The 22,099-nt window shown below is 36.9% G+C and overlaps 1 protein-coding gene across 1 annotated transcript in view; it reads right to left on the bottom strand.

Moving 5' to 3' along the window:
- STT3B (STT3 oligosaccharyltransferase complex catalytic subunit B) overlaps window positions 1-22,099 on the bottom strand; it is a 104,996-nt gene that overhangs the window by 27,171 nt on the left and 55,726 nt on the right. Inside the window, exons 4-5 of the mRNA XM_008009357.3 lie at window positions 14,688-14,753; window positions 10,496-10,595 (exon numbers count right to left, since the gene is read on the bottom strand). Coding sequence (XP_008007548.1) covers window positions 10,496-10,595; window positions 14,688-14,753 — 166 coding nt within the window. The remainder of the gene's footprint in view (window positions 1-10,495; window positions 10,596-14,687; window positions 14,754-22,099) is intronic.

Genomic DNA, 22,099 nt, shown 5'->3' with positions numbered 1-22,099 from the left:
TATACATATACACACACACATATTATTATTCTCGTTTATTCTTAACCAAAGAAAATCTCTAATCTGGGACAGATGAGTAATAATCTTCTCAAAAGAACGTAAAGATGTCTACATTCTTGGAAGTATTTTATATCCAAGGGTGGGATGAGACTGACAAAGAGAATATACCATAGCCCTTGACTTAATGTGCTCAAGTAAAAGAAAAGGTACTGAAAAATCTGACTCAAATTTAAATGAAATTTTAAGTATTGAAGAAGTTTGCTGTTCCCCAAAGCAATCTTTAAGTACCTTCTTTCTGACAAGGCATTACAGCTTAGGTTGACAATACTCTTTACACTTTTAAGTTATCATTATAGTTTTTATGTAAATAAAGTTAGAAAAGGTTATGCAAATACTATATTCCCATTAACTTTAACCCATGTTAAATCATATTAGCATTTCTGAATTGCTTTGCTCTCTCTCAACCAAAATAGTATCAGCCAAAAGAAACACAATGGGTAAACACTTTAAAATCCAACCAATTTTGCTTTATTATAAACAAATATGATTAAAGGCTTATGAAGGCTTTGAATACTAAAGATATTTTACTTCTTTGTAATCACTTTTGGTTAATGTGAACTCTGGTAGATATGCAGGGTAAAGAATAGTAAGAAACATGGATTAAAAAATAAAACAACAAAAAAACACAAAACACTGATTCTTCTTGACCAGCAGAGAGAAATATATGATTAACTTAACAGGTATACATAATGATAAAAATCATTTCTCTTTTCCAAGGACAATGCTCACTATAAACTATGTTGAGAATGAATCACTGAAACTTTTATTTTACAAACTCCAGACTTGTAAAAGCAGCAAGAAATTACTTGTTCGAAACACTTCAGTAGAGATACTTAATCACAACATTTTTAAAACAGCAAGCGTGGCTGGGTGCAGTGTTTCACGCCTGTAATCCCAGCACTTTGGGAATTCAAGACCAGCCTGCCCAACATGGTAAAACCCCATCTCCACTAAAAATACAAAAATCAGCCAGGTGTGGTGGCATACGCCTGTAGTCCCAGCCACTCAGGAGGCTGAGGCAGGCGAACTGCTTGAACCCAGGAGGCAGAGGTTGCAGTTGAGCCGAGATTACACCACTGCACTCCAGCCTGAGTGACAGAGTGAGACTCTGTCTCAAAACAAACAAAAAAAAAAACAAAAAACAAAAAACAAAAAAACAACAACAAAAAAAAACAAAAAACCTCAGCAAGTGTATCTTGTACTGATAATTAAAATGAAAAAAATAATATACCAGGAAAAAACAAATCTAAACAAAGTACATCTTGGTTTAAGTTCTACCACGTGGGAACAATTGATTTAATTCTGGCAATGGTTAATGAAATAATATTAAAATACAGTGAAATTACAAATGCACTGTGTGTGTGTGTGTGTGTGTGTGTGGGTGGGTGTGTTTGGAGACTATGAAAAACTCATGGAATATATAATTTTTATGTAACTTAAGAGGTGTTAGGTAATGATCCTCAGTAACTTCTAGAGCTAAGTAGTGACTATACCTAACAAATCAAGAAGCAGTAAAAACCAACTACCAGCAAATTTAATTCACTCATAAAGAAGAAAGTGAAACAAACACACACACAAAAAAAGATTTAAACCACAGGATATCACAAATCTTGTCACCACAAGTCATGCTACCACTGAAAACGTTTTGGTTCTTCTCAGCACGCCCTTTTCTTTCTCTCTCTCTCTCTCTCTCTCTCTCTCTCTCTCTCTTCTTTCTTTCCCCCTTTTCTTTTCTTGAGACAGAGTCTCTTTCTGTTGCCAGGCTGGAGTGCAGTGCTATGATCTCGGCTCACTGCAACCTCTGCCTCCTGGGTTCAAGCAACTCTCCTGTCTCAGCCTCCAGAGTAGCTAGGACTACAGGTGCGCGCCACCAAGCCCAGCTAATTTCTGTATTTTAAGTAGAGATGGGGTTTCACCAGGTTGGCCAGGATACTCTCAGTCTCTTGACCTCGTGATCCAATGCGCCTGGCCAACACATCCTTTTCTTAATGTCGACTACTACTATCATTTAACTGATATCACAAAGAATTCATAACTACTTCTATGCAGGAGTTAATTCTTCCAGACTATGAAACACACATGTCTCAATGGGAAGAATAGACCTTTAAAGGAAATCTCACTCAGGTCTATTCTTCTAGATAATAAGAGTACCAAGTGATTTATTACATCTTTTTGGCTTGTAGAACATGAAGACTGTTTCTATTCACTGAAAAAGCCTTTCTGATCAGGCCAATGATTATTGCTACAACACAGGTGAGATCCTTGCTCTAAATATCCTGAGTTTTAATACAAGGAGATACTGGAGGACTAATCCTTGTGAACTACACAATGAGTCATATCAGTAGCATAGGTGGTGCAAGCAATACCATCTTCCCTTTGTGTTTTAACTTTCAGTTGCCCCCAACCCCAATAACCTCTAAAATATCCACTGGCAAAGCTGCAAAACAGATCCATAAATACCGTAAACCGATCTAAGGAAAATCCCATCTCTTTTCCCCAATAACTAGCTTCAATGCCTGTTACAAACACACATCTTGAAAACTCACTTTATGTAACCAACACTGAAACTTCTAATTTTAAATGAAAATCTATGGAAAAAATGGCGGGGGGGGGGGGAGGAGTGTACTTATTATAGTCCCCTGTTTGCCTGTCTGCTCTTGGCTCACTTACCTTGAAGGTACAATAAAAAGTAAAGGCAAAACAATTAATGCAAGTAATATATTCCATCTGTAGAAGAGTAATCTCTTGTCTTGATAAAACTTTATCTGCCACAAACATAAAACTGTACAGTGTCTTATTGTTTTCAATACCTTAGATCAAAACCATCAAAACTACTTAATTACATACTGAATATCACTGTAAATAATGGGGTGTAATCCCAAATATTTTGTGGCAATAAAACTTAGCTATATTAAATAAAATGCTGCTGGGCACAGTGATTCACGCCTGTAATCCCAACACTTTGGAAGGTTGAGGTGGGAGGACCACTTGAGCCCCAGGAGTTCGAGATCACCCTGGGCAACTTGACAAGATCTCCTCTACCATTTCTACAAACAACAACAACAACCCCCCCCCCCAAAAAAAAACAACAAAAAACAAGAAGTCAACATTTTATTTGCTATAAACCCTGTACGTATTTGACTTTTTCAACTATACACACTTATTCAATTATATACATTTATATTAGTCTGTTCTCACACTGCTGATAAAGACATACCTGAGACTAGGTAATTTATAAAGAAAAAGAGGTTTAATGCTCACAGTTCCATGTGGCTGAGGAGGCCTCACAATCAAGGTGGTATGCAAGAGAGAAATGAAAACCAAGCGAAAGGAGTTTCCCCATACAAAAGCATCAGATCTTGTGAGAGTTATTCACCACCAGGAGAAGAGTATGGGGAAAACCACTCCCATGCATCATTTCCCACCGAGTCTCTCCACAACATGTGGGAATTATGAGAACTATAATTTAAGATGAGATTTGGGTGGGGACACAGCCAAACCATACATTCTGCCCCGGCACCTCCCATATCTCATGTCCTCACATTTCAAAACCAATCATGCCTCCCCAATAGTCCCAAAAGTCTTAACTCATTTCAGCATTAACACAAAAGTAGAGTCCAAAGTCTTATCCAAGACAAGGTAAGTCCCTTCTGCCTACGAGCCTCTGAAATCAAAAGCAAGTTAGTTACTTCCTAGATACAATGGAGATACACGCACTGGATAAATACACCCATCCCAAATGGGAGAAATGGGCCAAAATAAAGAAGCTGAAGATCCCATGCAAGTCCAAAATCCAGTGGGGCAGTCAAATCTTAAAGCTCCAAAATGATCTCCCTTGACCCCATGTCTCACATCCAGGTCATGCTGATATAAGAGGTGGGTTTCTACGGTCTTGGGCAGCTCTGCCCCTGTGGCTTTACAGGGTACAGCCTCCCTCCTGGCTGCTTTCATGGGCTAGCATTGAGTGTCTGCAGCTTTTCCAGGCGCATGGTGCAAGGAGTCAGTGAATCTATCACTCTGGGGTCTGGAAGACGGTAGCTCTCTTCTCACAGCTCCACTTGACAGTGCCCCAGTGGGGACTTTGTGCGGAGGCTTCAAGCCCACATTTCCCTTCCCCACTGCCCTAGCAAAGCTTCTCTTTGAGAGCCGCCTCACCCCTCCAGCAAAGTTCTACCTGGACATCCAGGCACTTCCATACATTCTCTGAAATCTAGGTGGAGGTTCCCAAACCTCAATTCTTGACTTCTGGGCACCTGCAAGCCCAGAACTTCTGGGCACCTCAACACCATGTGGAAGCTGCTGAGGTTTAGGGGTTGCAACCTCTGAAGCCATGGTCTGAGCTGTACCTTAACCCCTTTTAGCCACGGTTAGAGCAGCTGGGACACAGGGCACCAAGTCCCTAGGCAAAACACAGCAGGGAGGGCCCTGGCCCTGGCCCATGAAACCAGGTTTTCCTCTTACGCCTCTGGGCCTGTGATGGGAGGGGCTGCTGCAAAGGTCTCTGACATGCCCTGGAGACATTTCCCCCATTGTCTAGGCATTATCAGTTGGCTCTTTGTTACTTAATGCATATTTCTGTAGCCTGCTTCCATTTCTCCTCAGAGAATGGGTTTTACTTTTCTATCGCAGTCAGCCTGCAAATTTTCCATTGGACTGCAAATTTTCCATCACATTGTCAGACTGCAAATTTTCCAAACTCTTATGCTCTGTTTCCCTTTTAAAAACGGAATGCTTTTTAACAATACCCAAGTCACCTTTTGAATACTTTGGTGCTTAGAAATTTCTTCCACCAGATACCCTAAATCATCTACCTCGAGTTCAAAGTTCCAAAAATCTCTAGGGCAGGGGCAAAATGCCACTCGTCTCTTTGCTAAGACATACCAAGACCCACCTTTACTCCATTTCCCAAAAAGTTCCTCATCTCCATCTGAGACCATCTCAGCCTAGATTTCATTGTCCACATCATTATGAGCATGGTGGTCAAAGCCATTCAACAAGTCTCTAGGAAGCTCCAAACTTTCCCACATTTTCCTGTCTTCTCCTGAGCCCTCCAACTGTTCCAGTATCTGTCTGTTACCCAGTTCCAAAGGTGATTCCACATTTTCGAGTATCTTTTTGGCAGTGTTTCACTCTACCAGTACCAATTTACTGTATTAGTCTGTTCTCACACTGCTGATAAAGACATACCTGAAACTGGGTAATTTATAAAGAAAAACAGCTTTAATGGATTCACAGTTCCACGTGGCTGGGAGGCCTCACAATCTTGGTGGAAGGTGAAAGGCACACCTTACATGGCAGCAGGCAAGAGAGAAATGAAAACCAAGAGAAAAGGGTTTCCCCTTATAAAACCATCAGATCTTGTGAGACTTACATGGAACAGTATGAGAGAAACCACCCCCATGATTCAATTATCTCCCACTGGGTTCCTCCCACAACACATGGGAATTATGGGAGCTACAATTCAAGATGAAATTTGGGTGGGGACACAGCCAAACCATATCAACATTATCAAATTTTAAAATTATCAAAAAAAAACCTATTATAGGTTATATTTTAATTGCTATTTTGCACTTTATAACACACAAGTGTTATTTCTCCATTACGTTTCTCAAAACCAAAAATAGCTGAAAGTTTATTTTCACTCAAAAAAAAAAAAAGAAGGAACACTCCTTTGATTCACACTGGGGTTTTATGCCCTCAGTCTTAATACAGTAATCACGTCTCCTACCCTCTTGAACTCTTTTGTCTATCTGGCTATTCCTCCATAACTTTAACACCAACAACAAAAGCAAACACTTAAATAGTACTTTTTTGTGTTTATTATTAAGCACCTTTCATATATTAACCTATAACTCATTAATCTTTAACAATCTGTAAGGTAATAACTATTATTGTCTTTATTTGACCAATGAGGACATTAAGGCCTAAGGACATCAAATGACAGTAATTTGTCCAAAGTTACACAGTAGTAAGGGAGCAAGAATTGAATCCTACTAGATTGACTCTGGAGTATGTACTCTTACCCTCAATGTCATGGTACCTTTTATTTATGGTTACATTACCACAAATTTTAAGTCTGCTTCTAGACTATTCTGTCTTCTCAAGATCAAGACTTAGCTCCAAAACTTTTAAAAGAACATGGTTAAAGTCCAAACTGATTTTCACAAATTTTTCCCTATTTTCATTTTGATCATATGCTATTAAATTGATTACATTGTGTAATATACACTCCTTACAGGAAGGTTTTTTAATTCATCTTTGTATCATAATGGCTAGCACGAAACACAGTATTTATTTTTTCAACACTTAATGAACATATGGTGAGTGAAATTTGCTTCAATTTCCTCAATAGTACGGTAGAATTAGACAAAATAAATTTCAGAGCTTCCAGCCCTTGTATCCTGGAATTTTTTTTTTTTAATCCTAGATTTTTTACATGCAATTTTTTTAAGTTTGTTTTTTCTAAGTTAAACTAGCATTAGCTGTGTTCTGTTTACAGCTGCCAAGTATAAATATGACTCCTAATAATTTGGCTTTACTTTTAATGTACTCAATAACTGGATTATTTCTTTATTCACAAAATATATAATGCCCATAATAATCTGTACAGAAATAAAGTAGGTAGTATGTTTATAAAACTTTACTTTTAATGATGGTTCCCAGCAAATATCATCCAAAAAATACATTTTAGACATAATATGAAAAACAACTGTTACTCTCCTCACATCACTGCAGAAAAAATAGACAATACCATAAACAAGCTGTTCTAGTGACATTTCAAAAGCATTCATCAATATTAGAAATTGATTTCTTCTCTGTGCTTAAATTACTAACCTAATCTAGTTAATGCAGCCCTTGAGGTAAAATTCCTATGTCTATAAACCAAAAACCAAGTCTCATTTATTATAAACTTAACACATACTCATTGTATGTATTTGGAAAGCAGAAAATTTGGAAAGCAGCAAGAAGTATCAAAAAAAAAAAAAAAATCACTAGTAATCCTTACTGTCTTTTATTAACATTTTCCCATGTCATCAAAAACTCAGAAAGATTAAATTTAAAGGCTGCATAATATTCCATATGGCAACACTGCAATTAAAAAATCATTCCCCTATTGGTCATTTTAGTTCCATATTTTCACAATTGCAATTTATACCACAGTAAATATCCCTATATTTGTCTTCATATCTTTAATAATTTCCTTATGACATGAACACAAAGTATGATAAGCTTTAATCAAATTAGAAAGCTTAAATCACTTCACATCCCATCAGTTTTACTGTGATTTCTTGCAGGAGCCATTCCTTCTACAAATGCAACATAAGGTTTGGGTGTTCCTCTTAAAACAGTAGAATCCTATGCATAACATAATTTTTAAACATTTACTTCCCCATATAGTGAAATTCACCAAGTCAAAAATATCTCTTAACAGAAAATTAAATTTTTCCTCCCAAAATTTCAAGTAGAGATGGCCTCCCATCTCAGCTTTTCTTACACCTCCCTTGCTCAATTCCCATGCCACTCTTCTACCACTATACATCCACATTACCTCCCATGTGCCTCCTTTTCCACATGTGAATAAACTTTGACAGTTTTCTGTGGTTGTGTTAAAATTGATTTTAAGGACACATGCAAGAAATCTACTCAAAGAGGACACAATTTTTTCATAATTATTTAAAATAATTCAAGTTATTTAATTCAACGCTTAGAATACAACTAAACTTTTAACTAATATAATTATGAGTTTGACATTTATCGATCATTTTTTTTTTTACCTAAACATTTGTGCTCAAGCGGAGGGAGAACAAAAGACAAAGGATGTTACGTGCCAAAATCAAAGAACTTTATATACAAACACTTTACAGTGCTTCCATAGTTTTAAGACCATTAAATTAGGAGAAATTGAACTTAAATCCTGACACACTCTGGATGAAGGAAGTGCAACACTTGCTCTATCATACTACTTTCCATCCATTTACAAGTAAACCCTATGAAAGCAGACTAGAAATCATCAAAATACCCCGGATAATTATAAGTAAAAGATTACCAGTTGGGTAGAGAGGAGAATTTGAACATTATGAACATTAGCTTTATACACACATACATCCCTAACCCATTTTATTTTTCTTTCTTCTCAAAATACTCTCAAGAGTCAACCAAAGTAGTATGAATTTCATATTTTTCCAGAATGACCAAAAAAAAAAAAATCCCAGTTACCAAATACAAAAGACTTTCTCAAATTCTAATCCTTTGAAATCTTGGTGCTAAGGTTAAAGGGGAGTTGGACACTGCCTGAATTTTAAACTTTTATGTAGAATACACTTCCATCTGACCATTTTAACAATATACTCATTGGACTACTTCTGACATCTCCTTTGACTCTTCTTCCTGAATCATAGCATTTCATAAAGTGTATTTCTCAGTCTTCTCTCTCGTATTCCTCTGACCATTCAATTCCCAAGATTCCAGATTTTTAAAATTAAACAAAGCAACAACAAAATACCCTCTTAGTTCCTTCACTGTAACCATTTAACTTTAAAAAAAGCTTAATCTATTATTTATTATTCTCCTTTCTGGATCCCAACTACTGTTTATAGTGTTTTTGGGGTACAGAAATACATAGGTTTATTTATTTCAACAGTAAGGTTATTTGTTTATACGAGAGGCACACAGATTTGATGGATTTTAGCATCATGGGCCATTCATTCAGTCATTCATGCAATCACAGACAGGTCTCCTTCTGTCACCCAGGCTGGAGTACAGTGGCAAGATCATAGCACAATGCAGCTTTGAACTCCTGGACTCAAGTGGAACTCCATCCTCAGCCTCCTGAGTAGCTGGGATAAGACGTGTGAGCTACTATGGCTGGCTCATTATAGGCTTTAAAGCCAAAATTTGAGTTCAAGCTTCAGCCCCATTATTAGCTATATGATATTTAGCAAATTATGTCTCCTCTTATTTCCACATCTGTAAAATGAGAATAATAGTACCTACCCTCACAGTATCCAATGAAAAAAGTATGCTGAAATGGCTATAAATGTAATATACTATGCTTTTTTTGTTGTTGTTGAGATACAATTAATATGCTATAAAATTTATATTTTAATAACCTATCCAGTAATGGTTTTTGGTGTATTCACAAGGTTGTGTGACCATCACTACTATCTAATTCTAAAATATTTCCTCATCCTCGAAAGAAATCCCATATCCATTAATTGCCACGCCTCTCCTCTCCTCTCCACTATTCTCCCCCTCCTAAATTCCCAGGCAACCACTAATCTACTTTCTGTTTCTATGGATCTGCCCATTCTGGACATTTCCCACAAACTCTACTTTCTGTTTCTACAGATTTGCCTACTCTGGACATTTCACACTAACAGAACCATACACTATGTGGCCTTTTATGTCTGGCTTTTTTACATAATGGTATAAAGTTTTCAAGGTTCATGTTGTAGCATGTATCAGTATTTTATTCCTTTTCATGGCTTAATAATACACCACTGTATGAACATACCATATTTTATGGTTTCATACAGTTGATAGACATTTGGGTTTCTTCATTTTTGGCCATTATGCACAATAAACTCTGCTATGAACATTCACATAGAAGCTTTTGTATGAATATATATTTTTGGTTCTCTTGGGTAAATACCTAGGAGTGGAACTGCTTGGTCATATGACGAATCTATGGTTAACTTTTGAGAAAAGTTAAAGTCATATGACGAATCTATGGTTAACTTTTGAGCCAAGCTACTATGCTTTTGAAAATGAACTTAAGATTTATCTTTGTGTTATTGTTTTCCAACATTATTATAATAGAATTGTATTATTTTACTAAGACACTGGTTTCAGTTCACAATTGCTCTCTAGTTCCTTCAACCCATAAAAGTTCTAACCCTATCATGGAAAATGAGATCTGAGGTGAAAACATCATCTACTGCTAAGCATCACAGTGAAAATATTGTTTTAAAACCTGTAGAGAAAAATGAACATTTTTCTAGAGACAACAGAGACTCAATCTATTAGTACACTATCCAAAAAAGAGCTTTTGAAAGCTTATTAAACTGCTTACTTTGAGGATGTCAATCTCTTAGTGAGTTGAATTCAATACAAAAAATGTGAATGATTTTCACAATAAAAATTCCCATTCCCCAAAATTAAGGGGAGGAAAAAGTGCTGACAAATATCAAACCCAGACTAATTTCTACCAAAAAAAAAAAAAACAAAACAAAAAAAAACAACTTACCAAGGAAAAGTTGATGACAAAGCACTTACATAAAAATGTCTGACCTTATCAATATAAACAGCAAAATGAACACAAAATTATTTTTACCTTTTCATGCATAATACTGACCAAATAGAAATATCTCTTCAATAAAAAGAATGTATACAAAGCATCTGTTAGCTGACAGATGTCAAAAATCAAATTACTTACCTATGTAGACTCTTTTGCTGTATCTCTGCATCAGTAACAACACAAATACATGCAGTGGAATAAGATTGATGATAAATACATAACCACCCCAAGCAGAGACCTATAGGAAAAGAAGTGCTAAGTTAAATTTATTATTTTTACTTTTTAAAAATAAGTATATTTAGGAATCTAAACATACAATGAGCAAATATAAACATGAAGATTTTAGCAATTTTGAGAACTGCTTAAATAAGAACTTACTAACCTATGAAGAATGTATTCCTCATTTTTATTTATCATTAAAATAAAACGATCCCACAAATCCAATATGCTTTTCCAAATGCACTGGAGAAATGTTCAAATTAAATTAGATTTAATAGAAAAGCTGAGAGTATTATAATTTGTGAATTGTCAGTAAACAGGCTGTCATAGAGAAGGAGTTTTAGGATACAGATCATAAATTTTGAAAATAAAAAACAGTTTTTACTTCACCCACTTTTTATGACAAATTTGTTGTAAGAAAGGTCACTGAGAGTAAAAGCAATGAAAGGACTCATTGACAACTAAAAAAAATTCAGATGACATGAATATGCTTTGAGATTTCTCAAAAAAGTGCTAGCTGGGCATAAATTTTTTTCTTAAAAACGGATTTATACAAAGCAAGATCCCATTTTAATGTTTGGCTTATACAATATACACTATTTAGCCAGAATAACTGAGGATGTTTTTGGTCTACATTAATGAATATTCTAAAGAGAATCTCCATTCTCAACCAATAGAATTAATTTGTCGGTACACTAAATAATAGGTAATAAGCTCTTGTTAATATCAAAGCTCTCAGATGTCCTCTAATAATCAGAGCTTGAAAGTTTCATTTGTATCAACAGTCACGTTAGCAGACTATATGCTAGCACATCTATTCCAATAACGCCGCTCTTACCTAAAATATTTCAGAACCCCTTGTGGAGAACTGCCATTAGTTTTCCACACATACATCAGTTTTCTGCCTTGGTCACAAGCTATTTTTCACAAAAAACAATGTTACTCTAACGGAGCGCCACTCCTAACTGAAAGACTTCTGATTACTTTCAAAATTTAAGCCTAAATTTGAAAGAGAACAAGTCTGATATTGCTAAGTACAACTACCCAGAATGTGCCCCAGGCTCTAACCACTTAAAAGGAGCCACGGATAACTTGGGTGCACATATTCTATGGCATTTGTTTAAAAAGAAAAAAAAGATTAGCTCAAATTATCATTAATTTTCAGAACAAGACTACTATACAGGTTATGGTGTAGAAAAGAAGAGAAAGAATAATAAAGAGGTAATATTGAACCCCAACCTTAAGAAACCTGTTTAAAAAAATACGTAGGTGGGCCAGGCGCGGTGGCTCACACCTGTAATCCCAGCACTTTGGGAGGCCGAGGTGGGCGGATCACGAGGTCAGGAGATCAAGACCATGGTGAAACACCGTCTCTACTAAAAATACAAAAAATTAGCCAGGCGTGGTGGCGGGTGCCTGTAGTCCCAGCTACTCGGGAGGTTGAGGCAGGAGAATGGCATGAACCCGGGAGGCGGAGCTTGCAGTGAGCTGAGATCACACCACTGCCCTCCAGCCTGGGTGACAGAGTGAGACTCTATCTCAAAAAAAAAAAATAAAAGTAGGTAGCCGGGCACATTGGCTCATGCCTGTAATCCCAGCACTTTGGGAGGCTGAGGCAGGTGGATCACCTGAGGTCAGGAGTTCGAGACCAGTCTGACCACATGCAGAAACCCCGTTTCTACTAAAAATACAAAAATGAGTTGGGCCTGGTGGCACATGCCTATAATCCCAGCTACTCGGGAGGCTGAGGAAGGAGAATCGCTTGAACCCAGGAGGCAGAGATTGCGGTGAGCCGAGATTGTGCCACTGCACTCCGGCCTGGGCAACAAAAGCCAAATTCCATCTCAAAAAAAAAAAAAAAAAAAAAGGAGGTAAATTTATAGGTTAACATAGAGGATATGACCATTATTTCAGTAAGGACTCTAGGTATCTACTACATCAAGGTTGAAAACTGAGTATAATATCAATATGCTACCTTACCTACTCTCTTCACTTGAGAACAAAGAAAAGCTGAAACCAATCTGAAAGTAAATCTGATTTTCTGAAAAGTACTTGCTGATCTTATGCATGATCTTTAACTACAGTGATGTATTTCTTTTCGGACCCACATAAATTCATTTTAAGAGTTTTCCCTCATTTACTTTAAGGAGTGAAATGAAAGCAAATGGGCCAGAAGAACATTCTTTCTACAACCTTTTCTCATTCCGTCTCTCCTTTTAGTTAACTCTTTACTTAGGTTATCCTTTTCAACAAGACTTCTAATTACTCTTATTTCTCTGCTCTAAGTTCACTTCACTAAACTGTTTAGATAATGACTGTTAAAAACTCAGATTATTTTAACATTAAGCAGTTACCTAGTCAACTCCAATATGGAAAAACTAATTTTTAATATCATATTTAAAATTGAGTGCTAAGTAAAAGCTTATTTCATCTAAACATGGTTCCATGCTCGATATATGACAGGCAAAATTTTCTGTTCTTTTTCAGTATGCAATCTAACTTGGAAAATATTTCACTTGTCAGAGCTATTTGAAAAATAAAGCTAGGGGCTGGGTGCCGTAGCTCACACCTGTAATCCCAGCACTTTGGGAGGCTGAGACAGGCAGATCACTTGAGGTCAGGAGTTTGAGACCAGCCTGATCAACATGGTAAAACCCTGTCTCTACTAAAAATACAAAAACTAGTCGGGCATAGTGGCACACATCTGTAATCTCAGCTACTTGGGAAACTGAGGCATGAGAATAGCTTGAAATAGCTTGAACCCAGGAGGCAGAGGTTAGAGAGAGCTGAGATTGCACCACTGAACTCCAGCCTAAGCGACAGAGCCAGACTCTGCCTCAAAAATAAATAAATAAAAAATAATAATAATAAAATGAATAAAGCTAGGAAGAATAGAAAATAATATTTAAATTTAAGTCATTAAAAAGTTAAAACAGACACAGTGGCTCTCGCCTATAATTCCAGTGCTTTGGGAGGCTAACGTAGGAGGATTGCCTGAGGCCAGGAGCTTAAGACCAGTCTGGGCAACAGAGTGAGGATCTGTCTCTACAAAATATTTTTAAAAATTAGCCAGGCGTGGTGGCACATGCTTGTAGTCCTGGCTGCTGGGGAGGCTGAGGTGGGAGAATCACTTAAGTTCAGGAATTCAAGGTTATAGTGAGCTATGACTGTACCACTGCACTCCAGATTGGATAACAGAGACAGACACTTTCTCTGAAAAAATAAATGATAGGCCAGGTGTGGTGTCTCATGCCTGTAATCCCAGAACTTTGGGAGGCCGGGGTCAGCAGATCATGAGGTCAGGTGTTCAAGACCAGCCTGGCCAACATGGTGAAACGCCGTCTCTACTAAAAATACAAAAATTAGCCAGGCATGGTGTCGGGTGCCTGTAATCCCAGCTACTCGGAAGGCTGAGGCAGGAGAATTGCTTGAACCAGGAGGCAGAGGCTGCAGTGAGCAGAGATTGAGTAGAGATTATTTATTCAAATAAATAAATAATGAATATAATCTTGAAAATTTAAAAAAAAATTTTTTTTTTTTTTTTTGAGACGGAGTCTCGCTCTGTCGCCCAGGCTGGAGTGCAGTGGCGCGAACTGGGCTCACTGCAAGCTCCGCCTCCTGGGTTCATGCCATTCTCCTGCTTCAGCCTCCGGAGTAGCTGGGACTACAGGCGCCCGCCACCTCGCCCGGCTAGTTTTTTATATATTTTTTAGTAGAGACGGAGTTTCACCATGTTAGCCAGGATGGTCTCGATCTCCTGACCTCGTGATCCGCCCGTCTCGGCCTCCCAAAGTGCTGGGATTACAGGCTTGAGCCACTGCGCCCGGCCTAAAAAAAAATTCTTAATTAAATGTTTAAGTATTTTGAAGTGGTACATTTGAAACCATTTTGCTTCACTTGCTGCAAATATTTTATTTGAGGGTTAAATATTAGCCCTCCCCAGCAAAGCATGTGTGTACAGGACCTGTGAGTAGGAGAAGGAAAACAGATGGTAGTAATGAAAGATTACATTAAACAAAATAAAAATCCTATAGACTTCAGGGGAAAAGAGAACTGTTTTAACCTCCAAAGACCTATTAGACTTCATGTAGTCTCAAATATGAAATCTTACCATATAGAAATAGGATAAGCAGCAGCACATTGTCCAAAAAACCGACCCAGTTTTTACGGATTTTACCTAAAAAATAAAAGCAACTGATATGATAAAAATGTTTACAAATGCTCTTGTGGAATTTTTAAAAGTTAAATGTTTGGTAATCACATGCTACAAAAAGTCAAGGTTATTTTTAAAAGTACTGTGGTTATTCAGATATGCACACATACTTAATATATGCGTTTATAATACTGAGCAGCACACTGAGACATTTTAAGAATAGCTCTCATTCTCTGTTATGCATGTTATGTTATTTAAAAGAATCATCTTTTAAAAAACAAATTACATTTTTTTCATTTTCTGCAAAGTCTCTTGCCCTCACTGATATCCACATACCATGCCACAGGTCACCATGGCCACCTCCCACCCCTTCTCCTTAAGTGTCTACATTCCAGAGTGGTCTTTTCCTTGTTCAGCAGTGCCAAACCAGTTCAATGGGCTGAACCACACCCTATGCAATGAGGTGTGAAAACCTTCCAAGTTTGCCCTTTCTTGGGTACCCTCCCCTCAGCCTTAGGATACCATAGAGAGTTTCCTTCTATTTTAAGTTACTCTTTTATCATAAATAATACTTCTTTCTCTCTCCTAACCGAACCCAGACTGCTATAATCTATTACAATAAAACCAAGCTATATTTTACAGCCACTAAATACAGTTCATATCCTGAAACTTCCTCAGACTCAATCCAATTGGCTGAAAGAGAAAAGTAAATGAAACGTATTTTTCAGTATTTACTAATACACAGAAAACTTTGCTAGGCTATGTTGGACACAAACTATAACTCAGTCCTGTACTAGGGAGATAAGATACAAAGGCAAGAACTTGAGTCAAAGTATAATATAAAAGAGGCCCTGTGGTGACTATAAACACTGAGTACCAAAAGGTCCTTATAGAGCCTGAAAGCCAAAGTCAGGAAAGCAGTTCTGACTGGGATAAAATCACCAGAAGCTTTACTGAGGTGGTGGTTTTGGGCACAACTTTGAGGGCAATGAAGCAGGAAAGATGCAAGGCATCCAATCAACCACCCACAGTGGATTCAGTAGCAGGCACAGATGGAAGTAGTAGAGGTGTGGAATTTAAAATTTTTAAGCCCACAAAAAGCTCACAATCTAGAGGAGGAAGCAAATTGAAAAGCAAGTAATCAATATAGCATATTTCATAGAATCTATGGCCATCACTCATAACATATATCCTAATTTCAGAGATGTCAAAATCTGTGGAGAAAGTATACATTTTAGGATTGATGAAAGGTACTATATATCAAGTGCTATAATAGAGGTAGGTATCAGAAACTAAGCGCTATGAAAACAGAAATGAGAGTAACAAAATCTATGTAAAAGAATGGTCAAAATGTCAAAGCAGGCACTGAAGAATTATAAACAAGGAGAGAGGGATCAATAACGAAAAGGGGAAAATAGCAACCCCTGCGAAAACAGAAAACAACAGCTGAGCCACTCAGAAGGAACTGAGAAGACTTTAGGAGAAAAGTTAGGACTTTGTAAGTGTGGTATTATGATATATGGACTTTCGTCCACAGTTCATGGCTTGTAATTCCCCTTGTTACAGAATCTCTCTCTCTCAACTTCTCCTACTCACTTTTCACTTCTCCACTTGGCAGGGCTCTAATTTGATTTTGGGTCATAAGACCCTCTATTTCAGAGAGGGTTCTGTCCCATACCTGGAGGAAGGAATGCTGCACAGAGAGGCCAAGAAGAATCTGAACAGATAGGCTTTGCTAAGTTTAGGTCACACTTTTTGTCCAGTCGCATTTTGACAAGGGTGTCCATGCTTCAATCATGGACAACCAATAAAGTCTCCATAAAAGGCCCAAGAACAGGGTCTGGTGAACTTCCGACAGTTGAATACAAGGAGGCTGACAGGAAGGTGGTCAAGAACTCATCCATGTGCCAGGATGATGGTGCACCCCAACTCCATAAGAACAGAAGCTCCTGCTCTTGGGACTCTTCCAGATCTTGTCCTACATATCTCTTCATCTGGCTGTTTATCTGTATAATTTAGGATATCTTTCATAATAAGCCAATAAATTGAACTAAGCATTTCCTTGAGTTCTGTTAGCCGATCTAGCACATCAATCAAACCTGTGAAGGGGGGCTGGGCCCGGAGGCTTATGCCTGTAAATCCAGCACTTTGGGAGGCCGAGGCAGGCACATCACGAGGTCAAGAGGTCGAGACCATCCTGGCTAACAGGATGAAACCCCGTCTCTACTAAAAATTCAAAAATCAGCTGAGCATGGTGGCGTGGCGGGGTCCCAGCTACTCAGGAGGCTGAGGCAGGAGAACTACTTGAACCCGGGAGGTAGAGGTAGAAGCGACCTGAGATCGTGCCACTGCGTTCCAGCCTGGGGACAGAGCGAGACTCTGTACAAAAAAAAACCTTGAGGGGGTGATGGGAATCCCTAATTTCAGCTGGGCTATCAGAAATTCTAGAGGCCTTGACTTACAACTGGTGTCTGGGGGCATAAGCTGGGACGGTGTCTTGGGGACAGGTCCCCAACCTGTGGGATCTCATGCTATCTCCAGGTAGACAGTGTCAGAAATTATTTAGAGGACACCAGCTGGTGTCTGCAGCAGAATTAACTGCTTGGCAATGGGGAGAAATCGCCAAATATTTTGAGGTCACATGAGTCTTCTGTACTGATGATTATTGTTTTGGTGTGAAAGCAGAGAAAAATTACGGATTGAGTTTTTTCCCAGACAATAAGTCATGCTCACCATTTGGTCTTCATTTACACATATTAAGGAGTCCAGTAGTAGAAGCTTTGAAATAAGAAAATTGCATGTTCAGATAAGCTATTTTAAAAAATAACACAGGTAAGCTTCAACCCAAAACTACAAGACATGCAAAGAAATAAGAAAGTGTGACCCAAATTTGGACATGTATAGGTTGGGGGGAAGGGGACATGGTTGATAAAAGCTAATTGTGAGTGGGCCCAGATGTTGGAGTTAGAGGATAAAGACTCTAAAACAGCTGTTGTATGTTCAAGGAATTAAAGAATACTATATTAAGAAAATTAAAGAAAAATATAATAACAGAAATTTCCATATAGAATATATATATATATATTCTCCTATACATGTGAGAAATAAGAATGAACTAGAAATTTTAGAGCTGAAAAGCATAAAAAATGGAATAAAAAATTCATTAAGTAGGCTTAACAGCAAATTTGAGATGGCAGATGAATTAGTGAGCATGAAGATAGGTCAACAGAAAGTATCCAACCCAAAGAACAGAGAAGTTCAAGAAAGGAGAGGCTACAAAGACAGACAGATAAAAACATTTAAAGAAACAATTATGACTTCCCAAATTCTAAGGTAAGCACTAATCTACAGATCCATGAAACCCAAGAAGCCACCAAATATAATAAATATAGAGAACTACACCTAGACAAACTGTAGGCAAAGTACTGGCAGATAAAGACAGAGGAAAGTTGAAAAGAGAAAGAAAGAAAAAAAAAAACCCACAGAGAAGTAACGATACAATTGACTTTGCATCAGAAAAAAAAAATTTTTGACAGAAGGCAGTGGTATGACATACTCACAGTGTTAAATGAAAGAGAAAATTATCAAGTGTTAAATGAAAGAGAAAAGTATCATTAAAAGTAATGGGAAAAACCACAATTACTTTTGCACCAACCTAATACATTCTTATACAACTATCCTTCAAAAAAGAAGGCGGAGGAGGATTCTGGGAAGATTGTGAAACAAGCAGCAACAGAAATCAGCTCCCCACCTAGACAATAATTGCTCCGGCAGAATCAATCTGATGTGAGGAAACTTGTCCTCCAGGTATTGAGGTTCTGCACTCTGATCACTGATTGCTGCTTTTTGTCATAGAAGAGCAGACAAAGAAGCGATCACCCTTGCACTTTGGCCCCATTGTTGCAAGCCCCTCCTCCTCTGGCTGAAGTGACTGACAGGGGATTTAAAGGGCTGGCACTTCTTTCCCCTTCATTTTTCTGCTTTTCCCCACTTTGGAAACCAAATACTGAAGACTATGACATTCAAAATCAACCACATATATGAAGAAATATATGACGGGAAATTAGAAAGTCACTGTGAATACTCTGGAGAAGGTGTAGGCTTTTACAAATGGGCAATAAGCATATGAAAATATGCTCAACATTACTACTCATTAGGGAACTACAAATAAAACTCCAAGATGCCACCTCACACCCATTAGGATGGCTACTATCAAAAGAACCAGAAAATAACATGTGTTGGCAAGAACAGGGAAAAATTAAACCTTTGTGCAGTGTTGGTGGGAATGTAAATTGATACTGCTGTTCTGGAAAACAGTTTGGCATTCCCTCAAAATTTAAAAATACAATTGACATTTGATCCAACAATTCCACTACAAGGTATATACTCAAAATAATTAAAAGCAAGGTCTTGGAAAGAGATTTGTATAACCACTTTCAAAGTAGCTAAACCATAAAAGTGTTCACCTGCAGATGAATCAGTAAGCAAAATATGGTATATACATACAATGGAATATTATTCCACCTTAAAAAGGAAGAAAATCCTGACATGCTACAACATGGATAAACCTTGAAGACATTATGCTAAGCGAAACAAGCCACTCACAAAAAGACAAATACTATACGATCTCACCTATGTGAAGTATTTAGTCAAAATCATAGAGAAAGAAATTTGAATGGTGGTGCCAGGCGCTGAGGGGAAGGTAGAAAGGGGAGATACTGTTTAATGTGTATCGAGTTTCATTTTTGCAAAATAAAGAGCTCTGGAGATGGATGGTGGTGACAGTTGTATAATCAATGTACTTAATGCCAATAAAGTATATACTTAATGATTAAAACATACATTTTATGTCAATTTTACCCTAGTTCAAAAAAATTGGGAGACAAATGAAGGCAAAATTGAAAAATTCTATTACAGCAGATTTGCTCTAGAAAAAATATTAAAGAAAATCCTTCAGGCTAAAAGGAAATTATAACAAATGAAAACTCAGATCACGGGACAGAATAAAGAATACTGGAAATGGTAAATATGGAGTATATAGAAGACTCTCTTCATTGTTTTCTTAATAAGTATAAATTATATGAATATAATCTGTGTTGTTAGGTAGATAACATACATAGATATAATACACATGACAGTAACAGCACAGAGGAGAGGAGAAAAAAAATAAAGCTGTGTTGGAGCAAAGGTGCTATATTTTACCAGAATTATGTTAAGTAGAAGTAGACTGTAATATTAAGATGTATAATTCGTTCTCTGCATCAAGTGCTATACATAAATAGCAATAACAGCTAAACAATTAGGGGAACTAAAATGGTATACTTAAAAATGCATTTCAACACAAAAGAAGACAGCAAATGGCAGGAGCAAATCAAATAATATTTAAAACCTGCATTAAATGTAAATCGACTAAAACCTCCAATAAAAAGGCAGAGATAGTCAGTCTGGATAAAAAAGCAAGATCTAACCATAAGCAGTCAACGAAACTTTTAAAATCCAGAGATACAAATACTTTGATTTTAAAGGACAGAAAGATAAGCCATAGAAACAGGAATCATACCAAATCAATCAAACAAAGCAGATTTTAAGATAACATTCCTAGAGACAAAGAGAACTACTTCGCTATAATAAAAGGGTCAATATACCAGGAAAATGTAAAAATTTTAAGTGTACAGGGACCTAAAATAAATCCTTAAAATACATAAAGCAGGAACTAACAGAACTAAAAGAAGAAACAGTTTCTGAGAGGCAGTTATTGAAATCTCCAACCATATTGTTGAAGATAGAACTTGAAAGAAAAACAATGAGCATACTTAAGATTTGGACAATATCAACCAACTTGACCTGACCATTAATTTACGATATGCAACCTCCAAACAGAATACATGTTCTTTTCAAGCACATGTGGATTACTGTCCAGGATGTAGAACATGCTTGACCAGGATACAGCAATCTTGTTTTGAACAGTCAAGATGGTAAATATTTACACTTACAAGCCAGATCTGTCACAACTATGCAATTTTGTCATTCTGGTGTAAAAGAAGCCAAAGGCAGTATGTTTATGAAAGGCCAGGGCTGTGTTCCAGTAAAATTTTATTTACTAAAGCAGGTAACCTACATATGGGCCATACTTCACAGACTTCTGTGCTAGATCATAAAACAAGTCTCAATACACTTAAAAGGACAAATTATGCAAAGTATGGTCTTCAACAACAGAATTAGAAATCAACAAAAAAAAAGTATGCTAAGAATATCTCAAATATTTGGAAACTAAACACCATGCTTAGAAAAAACCCATGAGTCAAAGAAACTGAATTCGAAGAATATTCAACCACATGACAATGAAAACACCACATATTAAAATACAGAGAATACAGTTAAAGAATACCGTATAATTTTAAATAGTTATACTAGAAAAGTAGAAATGGAGAAAATAACTTAAGCTTCAACTTCAAAAAGCTAGAAAAGAGTAAACCAAATGCAAATTAGAAGGAAATAACAAAGACCAATAAATCAATGCAACTGAAAATGTAAAGGAAAAGAAAATCAGTGAAACCAAAAGTTGGATAAGCTTTATCTAGACTAATCAAGAAGGGAGAGAAGATACAAATTATCAGTACCAGGGATAAGGAAGGTGACATCACTACAGATTGTACAGAAATCCAAAGACTTATAAAGAAATATTATGAACAATTTCTGCCTACAAATTAGGTCACTTAGATAAAATAAAAAGACTTTTAAAAAGATACGTATTACCAAATTACTCATGAAAAAATAGAAAATCAGAATAAAACGATGCCATTAAAAAGTTGAATTCATATTAAAAATCTTCCCTGGTCCACATGGCTTCAATGGTAAATACTGCCAAACAATTAAGGAAGTAGTAATACCAATCCTATGAGAATTATTTCAGGAAATAGGGCAGGAAAAACTACCCTGTCCAACATGACGTTAGAGGTTCCAGTCAATACAACCAGGCAAGGAAAAAAATGAAAGGTATACAGTTCAGGAAAAAAGTAGCAAAGACCCTCTGTCTCTAAAGATAACATGATCTTGTGTGTAGCAAATCCTAAGGAATCTAAAAAGTAAATTTTAACATGCAAGTTTAGCAAGGTCACAGAATATATGATTAACACATAAAAATCTACAATACTTCCCAATTTTAAAATGTACAATGAAGTTACAGTAATCGGGTCAGTACAGACTTCTAGATCTATGTTTATGAGGTAGGTATAGACATGTAGATCAATGGAACAGAACAGAGTCCGGAAATAAATTAGTAATTATGTTTTCCCCCTGAGATCAGGACAAGATAAAGTTGTCCTCTCTCACCATTTCTATTCACATTGTAACAGAAGTCTTAGCAAATG

This window comes from Chlorocebus sabaeus, chromosome 15, assembly GCF_047675955.1.
Source record: "Chlorocebus sabaeus isolate Y175 chromosome 15, mChlSab1.0.hap1, whole genome shotgun sequence".
NCBI lineage: Eukaryota > Metazoa > Chordata > Mammalia > Primates > Cercopithecidae > Chlorocebus > Chlorocebus sabaeus.
This window is presented reverse-complemented; position numbering and strand designations above follow the sequence as displayed.